Raw genomic sequence first — 13564 nt, 5'->3', positions numbered from 1 at the left:
CCCGCTCCCCAAGTCGGACCCACAGGGAGACCGGTTCATATCCCTTCCCATGTGCAGGCATCTGCCTCTGGTAGATTGGGCCAAAGGCCTTTCTCCTCCTGCTCCAGGTGGCTGCCTCCCGGACAGCCACCCGTGGGGAAATGGGAGGAATTCCATTCCCCGATGCCCAGCTAGTCGCCCAGAAAGAGAGGCAAATGCTCTGCCCTGGCACTAGCCATGGGGAGTTGGGTAACTGGCTGGTTTCCCGCTGAGCAAGCCCTCGGCCGCTCTCTGCACACGGAGCGTCTCCGCTCTCCTGTAACCCTGTCCCAGCTGCTTACACATCTGGTCTGGATAGTCTTCAGGACACCCCAGTGATATAGTGTAAAGGATCTGACCATGAATATGCTAAGGGACGTAGTCAAAGGGACTTCCACTCTTGCAAGTGGAGAAGCACCTTTGCGCGCACCCGTCAGGTAGCTGTTTGCTCTCGGAAGTGATCGTTTTCACCCCGAGAGTATGCGGAACGTATAAAAGCCGATGAAGGCGAGGGGCCACATTTTCAAAAGTCCTCAGCCTCCACTCTTAAGGCCGGATTTCCAATGGGATCTGTTGGGTGCTGGACACACTTCTGGCCCAGCATTCCTAAATGCTAGCTTTCCCGCACCAATGGGGGGTTTGTACACTTCAATTTGTATGCATTCATATTTAAAAAAAAAAAAAAAAGAGTCCATTGCCCTTTGACAGTTTGTCATAAATCAGCTTTCAAAGTGTAGTAATCCCTCTGTAATACACAGCTGCACTTTTTGGTGTTGGATGTTTGTATCTGCATCTATCACTGGCAAGGCATCTCTGCATTTCTAGATTGCTTGTGGAAGAGGATAGATGAAACCTTTGTCGTAAAGTAACATGATCTAATGTCTGTAGCCTCACTAGCATAATAAGCATATGAATATAGTGCCTGGTATCTAAAATGACTCTGTTGGTAATATTCACACCATCTTAAAATGATATTCTCTTTATTGCTTCTTGAAAGCTTGAACCCTGAAGCTTGTTCCTTCTATTGTTTCTCTATCCACACTGGAATATGTTTCCATGCTGAAGGGTATTTCTTATAAAAAGAAAAGGAGTACCCGTGGCACCTTAGAGACTAACAAATTTATTAGAGCATAAGCTTTCGTGAGCTACAGCTCACTTCATCGGATGCATTTGGTGGAAAAAGCAGAGGAGAGTAGTAGATTGTTTGTTTGTTTATATTGGTTTGTTACTGAGCTGCTCATGCATTGATTTATTTATTTCCTAGAATTTGGAAACATTTATTTAGAAAAAAGTACATAAAGAATTAATTTCAAAACAAACACATGGGGATGTGTGAAATGGTCCATATGTTAGACCAGCCAGTTTGGACCTTCTGAAGTACTTCCTTTTTAATAGTACAGTTGAGTACAACTTAAAAATATGTATATCATGTCGGACAAGCATAAAATGTGCCTGTCCCTTAAACTTACATTTTTCTTCATGGACCCTTAAATGAAGGGTGCTGCAATATTGTGGGATAGCCTTAAAATACCAGCTCTTAGGATGTGTGATCAACCCTCAGTAAAACCGGGCTGGATTCTTGAATTTGTTGGGACTGCAGGTAAAGTCACTCACGTGGTGCTATCCTTGCTCTTTGTCCAGGTGAAGGATTGTAATTAACAAGAAAATCCTGTGCAGGATTCTTGTTTTTCAGTTCCCTTACTGACTGGCTTTTCATCTCTACCCAGTCCACTTGCCTGCTCGTGAAAATGGAGTTGGCATCAGAGTGGAGAGTTGCAAATGTACAGTCAGATTTTGGATCTGTCAAATTAGTGTCCCTTTAGTCAACAATATTCTCCAATACAAATATACAATACAATTGATACTTTGTAAAAGCGACGTGTGTGTTGGGGGGAGAATGACTGCAGTTAAGTTGTCTGTGCTGCCAGTGAAGTGTGGATCCGCTGCTTGGTGATATCGGGGGAACCTTGCATCGCACAGTGGCAAATATGAGGGTGTTTGGTTGAGGCCGTTGTCTCAGAGAGTGTCCTAGTGATCTTGTAATATGGAACTGGAAAGGTTTTGCTTTTCCAAGTAGCAAAGCTACAAGTTTGTGAATGGGATTCTCACAGACACTAACACCACCAGCTTAAATGATAAGGTGATAACAACATGAACCAAGATGTGCCTAGCAAATTCAAAGCTAAAGGTCATACTTGGTCTCTAACTGCTGCTGCTCGGCCTTGTATGTGTAGTACATAGGATAAAATGTGATTCCGTTGCTGCTCATGTGCGGTACCTGGCATGCCACCTTTTGAAGTGCCTGTGTGCAGATGTGTGCTGCAAAATTGGCAGTTCCAAGGCGTTTACTATATTCTGCTTCAGGAACCAGCAGTAAAAGAAAAGCCAGACCCAGTCTATGCGCTGACCTTAAAATTTTCTGATGGGGGGGGGGTACTTGATACTAAAGTACAGAACATCCCACAACTCCTGTTGACTTCAGTGGGAGTTGTGGATGCTCACTGCATCTGGGGCACATTCATGCATTGGCACTAGTTTTGTTGCAAGATGGGTCTCTCTAAAAGTTGAAGTTGTTTAAAGGTAAACATCAAAGTTTTTGTGCTCAAACCCCTGTAGAAGTTCCTAAATAATATATAACAAGATATGACCTCAATCCTTGGCTCTTTGAGGGTAGAAGGGTCTGCCAGCATGTGTCTGACTGCAAGATTAGGGCCTGTGTGTAAATTTAAAGGGTGTTTCCTTATCTTTCCTAAGCTTCAGCTCACAATGAATTTCTGTGGCCAAGTTTCAAACCAACATAAAATCAGATCTCTAATGGAAGAGCTGATGTAACATTTAACAGTGCTAACAACACTACAATCACTTGTCTCTTTTTCCTTCTGTGACCACTGGATTTAATCAATTATGGGGTACTGTGAACCTCTAGTGATGCCCCTTTCACCTCCCTTCTTGCTGTAATATATCATCTTCTTAGAGCAGGGCTCATTTCTCCAACCACTGATGGCTTCTCTGCATCAAGTTCATCGTGCAGTTGGTGACTGGGGCAGTCATTGGGGTTTCCTCATGGGGGTGTGCAGGTATATATGTGTATGTGTATATATAATTCTTTAAGCAAGTAGTTATCTTATTTCAGAATCCAGTTCAAAACTGTCTGCCTTGTAATGTTACTACCTGGATTTGCTCCATCCTAACCTACAGAACTTCTCTGAACCAAATGTAGAGGTGCTGTGTCCCTTAGACTCCCTTCCACTTGGACCCAATGAGCCCATTTCTGGTCGAGGGATGACATGGGTGTGTAAACTATATATGTTGGTCTATAGGGTTCAGTCTAAAGCCCTGATCCTGCAAACACTGATGCACAAGCTTAACTACATACATGTGTGTAGTCCTTCTGACTTCAATGGGACTGCTCATATGTCAGCTCATGGCCAATGTCAGTAAATCCTAGGTGTCATGGGACAACTTTGTTGTGGGGGCTGAAAGGTGTAAGTTATACCAATGTCGCATCTCCTCTGACTTTGTTCCTGTCCCCAGTCCATTAGCACCAGCCTCCTCTTTATCCCACCCCTCAGCGGAGTTGGTGCAAGAGCCTTCTGTGCAGCTCCTATCCTCTGGAACAACTTTTCTCTGTTCCTCCACTTTATCTCCTCCTCCCCACCCCCAGCTTTCAAATTTCCCATGAAAACAAGTTTTTCTCCTTTCTGTGTACCTCTGTTTCTCTCTCACCCTGCTGTGATCATTCCACTCTCTAACTGTGGTGGTTAACTTTATAAAGCATTTCAGGATACAGTCTGTATGAATGGCTAAAGACTAAAGCTGGGTTGTGTTGTAAATGCACTGGAGTAGGAAGCTATTGGTGCAGTAAGGTAGTGTCTGCTCCTGTTTGGGGCTAGTGTCTCTCATAAGCCAATATATGATCAATCAGCTTTGTCTACTGGTCCTACTAAACTTTTATTGCTTCCTTTATAAACACAATTACATATGGAAAGCAGAGGGAATTGGAGAACTAATTTGCGTTTTAGCTGTCAGGACAAAGTATTAACAGTAAATACGGGTTTGTGTTTCTATAATCTTGTATCCTGAAGGGTGCATTTTTTTCTGTAGCAAGCAGGGGATTATATCTACAGTTTCCGGTAACAATCACAAGAATTGTCTGATTTCCTCTGAACATCCCTGAAAATGTTCCCTGAGGAATTTTTTTTTCTGTTCTGTAAGAGGTACTTAGATTTCATTTAAAACTGAAACGTTACTGTCGTTGAGAGTTCTCTCGCTGTAGACTTCTGTTCTTGGCATTGCTGCTCAATGGCCGTGCAGAGCTATAATTTGGCAAGTTGACTGCTTGGCAGGGCAGTTTATAAATCCCAATATGGAGTGAAAAGTAGTTCTTGTGTTAGGAAGGCAAATGTTTTCGTGCAGAAGTGGAGCCTTCTTCTGAAGCCAGCGATCAGGAACTGACTCTGCAATATTGCACATGTTGTTGTAATTATGGCCCAGCCTTTCCTGGATCCTGAAATAATGTAATAAATAACAGAAATAACGTATACAGTGAATTGTTTCCAACCAGGAATGACCAGGGTTATTTAGGGCAAAGAGAAGTGGCGTTAGAACAGGGGCAGAGCCATGCCTTGCTGCACAGTCTGTTTCAAGTACCTATGCTGAGTGTTTGGCCAGCATTCAGCATACTGGTCAGAAAGCATGGCAGAGGAGGGTCTAGGGATCTTTGATTTAGTTAGGGCTTAATTTACTAAAGCACAAAGTACTTAATGTTACAGCCTCAGCCAGCTATGGTAGTGTAAACCTTAGCGATGCACAGGTATGATACAGAACAACTTAACATCACTTGAAGTCTGCTTATATCAGGCTCATAATAAATGTTGTGTCTCCTACTCCATCTTCCATGCATGATGACCTCTGCACCCACTAGTGGGGGCATGGATTTGTCTGTACTTTGAAAGGACAGTATTTTCCTGCTACTTTTTCATATCTATAGCTCACAATAACATATGACTGTAAATATTGCCTTATAGCTGCAAGACATCTTAGAGCTCTTATTTTCTAAAGTAGGGTTGCTGACAACTTCCTCTCCCTTTTGGAGTCTGTGCGGAGGTGAGGGTGTTCAGAGCACTGCAGGGTCAGGCCTCAGGATATGACGATGTGTCCACCAAAAATGAGTCTCTAAAAAGCTGCTCCTCATGGCCTGGGTCTGTTAGCTGAAGAGCAGTGTCACCTGGTTTGGTGTTTTACAGTAACTGACCTTTTTTCCCCCCCCGCCTTTCGTAGTAAGTGACAATAGGTCATTTCCTATCCATTGGAATAGTGTTGACTCTGAGGTTATGCCCATGTGTCCTTGTAGTCCTTTGTCTAATGCAACTTCACTGACTTTCTTTTTGCAGTTACTAATTTGAATAAACAAACTTAATTAAAAATTCTCTAATGTAGTCAAATGGAACCACTTTTTTTTAATTTAAATTCTGATGGTTGTACAGATCTTACAGCTCCGGATCCGGCTTATTCACATGGAGCGTCCATAATATTAGATGAGCACATGTATTTCCAACTCGTCTCCTTTGTAAGGAAAAGCTCTGGGAAAAAAAAGTAGTGATTTATTACACTGTAGAACACTGTCCAATAATGTGTGGTTTAGAGCTGGAAACCATGAAAGCAATAAACTCAAAGATAAAGCAATTAATTACAGGACTGCTTGTAATGTTATCATCCTAAGATAAATGTATGGTAACACATGCTGAGATTTCATTATATCCATCCCCTTACTAGCTAGCACAGGACACTGCAAGACAGGATTGTTGCTGGCAAGAGAGATACAGAGGAAGAACTATTCAATCTACAATGCGTAATCTGGGCCAAGTCCCAAGGTTTATAGTGATGAATGTGCCCCCAGCTCCCATGGGTCTGCCCTATTGTTCATTTCCTAGCTGTTTGACCAATATGGCAGTAGGGTTGGAACCGCTGATTGTCTTCCTGTCCCCCTAATGGTGATACTGAGGGACAAACCTTTTCTGTCAAGGACCTGCTGTTCTGGAATCCTCTCGCCCAGTATACAAGAAACCAGAATATGCCTGAGTTCTAATCCCATTTTTGACTATGACTCAAACTATGGCATTGACCAAGTCATCAAAACCCTGATTCAGCAGATCACTTAAGCATGTGCTTAATTCTTCACATTTGGGCTGGGATTTTCAAAGGGGTCAAAGGAAATTAGTTGGCCAATGTGGGGTGGATGCTTTTTACTCCTTGAGGCCACTTTGAGAATCCTAGCTATGGTCATCTCCCACTGACTTCATGAGACTCAAGCATGTGTTTATGTGCTTTGCTGGGCCGGGATGGAGTTAGGCGTGTGGGTAATCTTAAAACATGCTGAATTGGAGCCGCAAGGCCAAGTTTCCAAAGTAGCTGGGCGCCTGCTGCTCCCACTGCCTTCAAGGGGGCAGACAGTGCTCAGCACTTCTCAAATCAAGCCCTTAATATCTCTTTCTCAGTTTCCCCATGAATGATATTTACCTACCTCCACAGCTTGAGGATTAAATAGTTATGACCTTATGGTGAACAAATCAATGAAGAAACATTGACCTACAGCAGCTGAGAATCTGGCCCATTAGTTTGTAGACCTCATCTGACCAAAATGAATGGGTGAATTTTTAATCCCTCCAGACAACCTTGTTTAGCTAATTCTTATTAGAATTGTAGTGCAACATCTAACTCAACTAGTATTGAAAAGAAGAGGAGTTTAATATCATTCACACAACTCAATAGCTGTTATGATAGTGAAACTTATTCTCCAGCAATGGAAAAATCTGTCCAGATTGCAAATAGATTACTTGGTACATTCCTTACTCGAATCTAAGCGAGTTTGTATTCTAACCTAACAGGTTAGGAACCCTTCTTAATACATAGAATCCCCAATGTTTTCATAAACTAAACGAATAAGGGAACGGTAGATAGCTCTCAACTGCAAGTTTAAGTCTTAATCTTCCAGCTTTTTGCCAAGTACAGATTGTTGACCCTGTGCAGAAGCCCTACTGCAGTTAAACTCCATATGGGTGCAGCAGTCCACTCAGGCACAAGGAGTTTCAGGCTTGGGGGCCTTAAATGGTAATACCGTCGTGCAACAAAGCTGCATGCAAAGAGTTATAAAGGGATCTCACAGAACTGGGTGACTGGGCAACAAAAATGGCAGATGAAATTCAATGGTGATAAATGCAAAGTAATGCAGATTGGAAAACATCATCCCAACTATACATACAAAATAATAGGGTCTAAATTAGCTGTTACCACTCAAGAAAGAGAGCTTGTGGATGGACCTCTGAGAACATCTACTCAACATGCAGAGGCAGTCCGAAAAGCTAACAGACTGTTAAGAACCATTAGGAAAGGGATAAAAATAAGACAGGAAAACATACAAATGCCACTCTACAGATCCATGGTACGCCCACACCTTGAATACTATGTGCAGTTCTGGTTGCCCCATCTCAAAAAAGGTACATTGGAATTGGAAAAGGTCCAGAGAAGGGGAACAAAAATGATTAGGGGTGTGGAACAGCGTCCCTACGAGGGGAGATTAATAAAGAATGGGGCTTCTCAGCTTGGAAAAGAGACGACTGATGTGGTGAGGGTGACTAGGGAAGTGTCATTTACTCCTTCACATAACACGAACCAAGGGTCACCCAATGAAATGAACAGGCATCAGGTTTAAAACAAACATAAGGCAGTACTCCTTCACACAGTGCACAGTCAACCTGTGGAGCCCACTTCCAGGGGAGGTTGTGAACGGCAGAAGTAAACTGGGTTCAAAAAAGAATGAGAGAAATTTATGGAGCATAGGTCCATCAATGGCAATTAGCTAAGATGGTCAAAGCCTAAGTCTTTGACTGCCAGAAACTGGGACTGGATGACAGAGGATGGATCTTTTGATAATTGCCCTGTTCTGTTCACTCCCTCTCCAGCATCTGGTATTGGCCCCTATTGCAAGACAGGATACTGGGCTTAGATGGACCATTGGTCTGACCCAGTATGGCCATTTTTATGGTCTTATACAAATAAGTTGGCCTCTCTCTTGTAAATGCCTAATAAATATATTCTAGTGCAAATATCTCTTTCAAGTGATACATGTGTTTGAACAGACGGTGCAACAAATTAGTTCCCGCTAAAGTTTTTCCCCGTCCCGGGTTCTTTTAGGCCTTATCTGCTTGTCTCTCTGTTTGCTCGGACTATTATGTAACTGGTTCTTTTGGCCTATGCACATCAAAGTTGTCTTAAGGTCACGCTCAGCTGTTCCATGTGATGTGGGCTGCTCAAGGAAATGAATGCAGGACATGTTACAGTGCTGTGGCAAGGTTTTATAGCCCTATAGTCTCTATTGTTGCTCACTTAACTAGCATTGTAGGGAGGGCCCAGAATCTGAAGAATCTACCAGCAGCATGCCTACTCAGGGCTTGAGCCAAAGCCCAGTGCAATCAATTAGTCTTTCCATTGATTTCAGTGGGCTTTGAGTCAGCAGTTCCTTAACTATCAAGTTCATATTTTGAATTTGCAGTTTGCTGTGGGTACCAAGGGGAACAGATGTTTTTTAAAGTCAGATCTGCCACTATTTCAATGAGCGGCACCCACAAAAATGTAGGTGAAACAGGTGGCTGAGTAGCAACATGAGACGGGAGAAATTTATCAGAGGCAGGGAAATCTTCCAAAGCCTCGCTTTGATTTGGCGCTGGGATTTTAACTACTTACTGCACTCAATGGTTGCTAATAAGACTTCTGTGATTTAGGATGGTGTCTCGACAGCAGTGATTCTCAACCTTTATGGGCCAATCTATCGGTCTGCCAGACGGGGGCCTTGACTGGTTCCATGGAGCAGCCACAGGCTCCTATTCTCCTGAGTGTGCTCCAGCCGGAAATGGAGCTTGGTCTGCTCCAGGTCCTCATGCAAGAAGTTGGCAGCTGTCCCAATCCATGGTGAGATGGAGAGCTCCCAAACTGAGGGCCACGTGCTGTTCTCAGTCAAACCAGTGTCACTGCGGAGTAATGAAATCATTTAGAGCACCATTTGGGCCTGAATATCTGGGTCAGGCAGCAGTGGGGTCCAGGAGGGAGTTTTCGGCCTTAAGGCAGGGAGGGGAACCTAGGTTAAAAGTCTCACAAGCCTGACGTACTGATGCCTGGTACTGACCTGGGACTTGAAATCTAGAGTCAATGCTTGTTCTGCCACTGGCTTCCTATGTGACCTTGGGCAACTCACTTAGGTCCCAGTTCAGTAAGACATTTAAACACACATCTGTGTAAAAAGTTAGACATGTGACCAAGTGCTTTGCTGAATTGCTAGGTGTGTGCTGTGCTTAGAGCCTTGTTTGCTGTTTCTAAAATGAGGGCAGTCGTACTTCCCTTCTCCAGCTTTGTCTGTTTAGATGTTGAGCTTCTAGGAGCAAGGAGCATAAGTGGGACCTTTAATTTTGGCTGTAGGCTGTAGGTACTATTGTCCTGCAAATGCTAAATCATAAAGGTATCTGTACCAATCCCTGGCTCAGAGGGCCCAAAGACTATGTGCTTGTAACTGTACTAGCATACATGTATTTTGCCAGATTCACTCCGATGTTTCTCTGTAGTGCAAGTCTCATCTTATTTTAACGGTCCATCTGTAGTATAATCTAAATACTTAAAACAGCCATTGTTCTTTCTAGTGGCAATAACCTGGATCCCGAGGACAGCCCTGCTCTGAGGGTGGAGTGTTATATTTATTAAAAACTAGCACTATGAAAACATGCCAAAGGGATACAGTTAGGTTTGGGCTGCTTCCTGGTCTGCTGTGAGACAAGCTAGAAAAACAATTTAGCTACTATTCCTAGAACTAAACCTCCCCCACAACGTGTGTGTATAGTCAACTATCCTGTATGCAGGTAGCCTTACTACAGCTTTGATTTAAACACGCATGTACATTGTGCAGCTGTTAAAATGATTAAGTGTCTCTAGGAGTGAGGTTCAGAACGCATCTGTGGGTTTACTGCTCCTGTAATGAATGAATTTGTTTGTGAAGGGAGTGGGATTAAATAGGGTTTATTAAAGAATAATTTGTTGAAAGATTATCGTCCTTCTAGTCTGCCAGAGAGGGAGCAAAGCAGGCTCATCAGGAGGAGATCCATGTCTACGTTTTCAAAATCAACCATAAATAGCATGGGAACAGATTAAAGCTGGGATTAAGGAATTCATTTGTATGCAGTTTTAAAACCTGTAAAGATTGCCGCGGTATACTGGAGATTAATACAGCGGGCTGATTCGGCTTGGATTCTGCTTGCCTTTGGGCACTTGCCTGGGGTTTTTGAAAATAGGATTGTTCCTGCTTGTCTTTGGGATTCTACTTAAAATGCAGCTGGTAAGTGACTGTGTGCACCTTTGCCAGTTATCATTCTGATTGCCAGCTTTGCAGAGTCTCCGATGTTGGAGATGTTAGAGAACCAAGACATTGCACAGTTCCTTTTGTGTGTGTGGAGGCTGGGGTTGCCATGCAATGTACTGGCTAAAACTAATTCGTGAGGAATCCTCTCGACATGAAACTATCTACAGTGTTAGTCTTTTTTGCAACTGCTATGCTCCTGCAAAAGCATATGGAAGTTGATGAGGTAGCGTAGCTGTAGTGTATAGTTGGAATTTACTTCTTAGCTTGTTCTGCATGGCGGTAGCTGCCAGAATGCTCTCCTTGTTCTTCCAGCCTGCATCTTCCTTTGAATCTTGCTGCCTGTGTCAATTCAGCTGCCTTGATAACTGAAATCGCCTCTCCCACATTTTTTCCAGGAGTTGGCATTTCTGAGTGTTTATCCCATTATAGCTGGCTGCATCCTGTGATTACCAACTCCAGAGGGCAGGGGAGGGGGATAACGAGCAATCCCGAATGTACAGATACATCACAATAGGTGCCTTTCTGCCTGCCATGTCACCATAGTGTGTTGGTAAATCTGCTGTTGCACACGACCTGATCGCGTGTATGGCAAGAACCGAGTTTCTATAGGAAACCCGATGAAGAGCGGAATATGTTGCTGGTTCCTATAAGAAATGTTAACCCCAGCAAGCTTTAAAATTGAATGTCTGCTTGTACTCATATCAAAGGGATCCTCCATGGCTTGTAGAAACGCTCTTGCATATAAATGCTCATCGCTAAGCCCAGCCTGTTTTACTGAGTTTTCTTCAAAACGGCATCCTGAAAGGGTCACAGCGCGTTGATGATCTTTTGAGGAACTTGAGGTGCAACGCTGTGAAATATTCTCCATGGGTACGATGCATCCAGTCAAGTGGTTTTGGGAAATGCTCAGTATCCGTATGATACACCAATAAATCCATCCAGCAAGTTTTTATGTTCTGTGAAAGTCCCCTTGTTGAGAAAACTAACCCCACTGTTCTTGTGCCATAACTATTTCTTAGATGTTAACTGACTGACTGTATGTGATCTCTCCCAGCACGACGCAATGTTGGGCCCAATTGGCTGTCTTGCTTTGAATTGTTTAACAGGAGCAGTTACAAGTGACCCCTTTCTGGCTATAAGGAAGCTTAATGGGTGAGAATTGCCCACATAGCTGGCTTTAAAAGAAATTTTAGAAGTGAGGGTGGTGTGGAGTTTTCTTTCTCAACCCCACTAGAGTCATTGGGAGACTTGTGGTGAGAGTTCCTTGTATTACTTTAAAAAGACCTCCACATAGTCTTCAAGTTCTTCCCCAATCTCTTTGCCCGCAAGCTCTGTTCCCTTTCCTTCTGTCTCCATGGGACTCTTGCTTTAAGTGATTATCACTCTAAAATCATGACGAATCCTGAAAATTTCTTTTCTAAAACACCGTCCCCATTCATAACCATGGTGGGGAAATGACAGTACTTCTGGCAGGAGAAAAAACGGCATCCGCCCGTGCCTCGATGAAGCTGACACTTGCCTTGGAGATTTAACAGACCTCAAGTTAACTTATCCCATACCCTGATCTTCTTCTCACTGCTGTCTTGAATGCCTTGTAATGATTCGTAGGGATTCCTGATTAAGTAATTAGAATTTCTCCCCAAGGGCCCAGATTGTTAATTTGTCTACATAGATTTACTAGTTAATCTTCTTTATTGCTACCTTGTTCAGCTTCACCATGGGCAGAATAACCATGTATGGCAATTGCAGCTGTGGCCTGAAAAGATGACTATGCTCCACTGTGGTTACCTGCCTTTGAACTGAAGCCAGCTGAAGTCTCTGTTCCATCGCCCTCTGCTTTACAGATGGCTCAGGTTATCAATCCGCCTTTTTAAAGGTGACCAGCCTTATTGGATTCATTTCTGTAAGAAATCCTCACAATGCTGAGACAGATTTCCCCCAAGTAAATGAGTCCATCACACTGTCTGAGCTAGGCAAAGGGGAATGGCTTCATGCCAGTTAGCCTAAATCAAGTTCCAGTACATGGCTCTGTGGGACCAGGGCTGCGAGCTGATGTGCTCCCGACCTACTTTATCTCCACCTAATCATACAGCCTGAAAACCTTACCCAAACCTGCCTGTCCACACGTTGTTCTCTGCCCGTAACCTCCCTGCGTGGATCTTGTCCAAGGCAAACTAATTTTTTTCCCCCCATTAAAACTCTTAAGACCCACTTGACAAATCTCAGCTCAGATACTCTGATTTCTCCCGATGCCAATACCCGCTGCCTTCTCTGGCACCTCTGCTCATATGGAGGGAGCAGAGTTTTGGAAATGAGCTGAGCACAGACTATTGCTTGGTTTTAAAATGCAGAACGTCAGCAGGCCTCTCTTAGAATCCTACAGGGGTGTGTCCTGGGAGCGGGCGTTGTGGAATACTACAGTATCTCAATGAGTTACGAGCGCTAACGGTTTGTTATGAATGCAGCCATAAAAAGAGCCCCGTAGAATTTATTTTGGAGAGGTCATGCTGGCAAAACCTGTATGCTGATGAACAATGTTGGGGTGGTGAAAGGACAAGGAAATGGGGGGTGGGGGGAAAGCCTAGTGTTTACAGTCCCTTCTAGAATACGTAACATCTAATGGATAGGGATCCAGATCTTGCTTCTGTTTCCGGAACTACTTATGTGAGTAAAGCAGGGGTGTTTTTTAGACCATACCAGACTGATGTTGGTTCGCACTCCATTTTAAATCTTCCTGGCATCTGCTGTCCTGTGTAATTTTTATCCGTAAGAAAAACTTCCTATGGACCACAAACCCCATATACGTGCAGATCCTGATGCAAGTAATTAATGGATCCAAGCTGTGTATTTAGGCACCATATAATGTGCAACTTATGTCAATAACCTGCATCAGCCACATATACCTTGTAAACACATACTTGGGGACTATTTGGTATAAGTGTTATTGACATGACAGAACACACAGGCCTCGGGGGGAGAGTGCGAAACAAGATGTCCTCTTGTGCTTGTGGGTTTTCTTAAGTGTGTATTGTTATAACAACATGCTATAATAACTCTCTAAGCTGCTCTCATCTGTGCTGAGTGAGAACTCCGGTCTCTGCTTATTGACTCCTTATCCCCAAAGTTTTGACACAGGGGACTACC

General features: G+C 43.5%; 1 protein-coding gene across 6 annotated transcripts in view; it reads left to right on the top strand.

Moving 5' to 3' along the window:
• The window catches only part of DVL1 (dishevelled segment polarity protein 1), a 173950-nt gene that overhangs the window by 1620 nt on the left and 158766 nt on the right, over nucleotides 1-13564 (top strand). For 3 of the 6 annotated variants that reach the window (XR_006276425.1, XM_043500183.1, XM_043500182.1), the window contains exon 2: nucleotides 8799-8985. The exons of the other annotated variants lie outside the window; for them this stretch is intronic. Coding sequence is in view for 2 of the 3 variants with exons in the window: in XM_043500183.1 (XP_043356118.1) it covers nucleotides 8799-8985 (187 nt within the window). In the remaining variant the exon portion in view is untranslated. The remainder of the gene's footprint in view (nucleotides 1-8798; nucleotides 8986-13564) is intronic. 6 annotated transcript variants of the gene reach the window in all.

The sequence above is a fragment of the Dermochelys coriacea genome, chromosome 18 (genome assembly GCF_009764565.3).
Source record: "Dermochelys coriacea isolate rDerCor1 chromosome 18, rDerCor1.pri.v4, whole genome shotgun sequence".
Lineage (NCBI taxonomy): Eukaryota > Metazoa > Chordata > Testudines > Dermochelyidae > Dermochelys > Dermochelys coriacea.
This window is presented reverse-complemented; position numbering and strand designations above follow the sequence as displayed.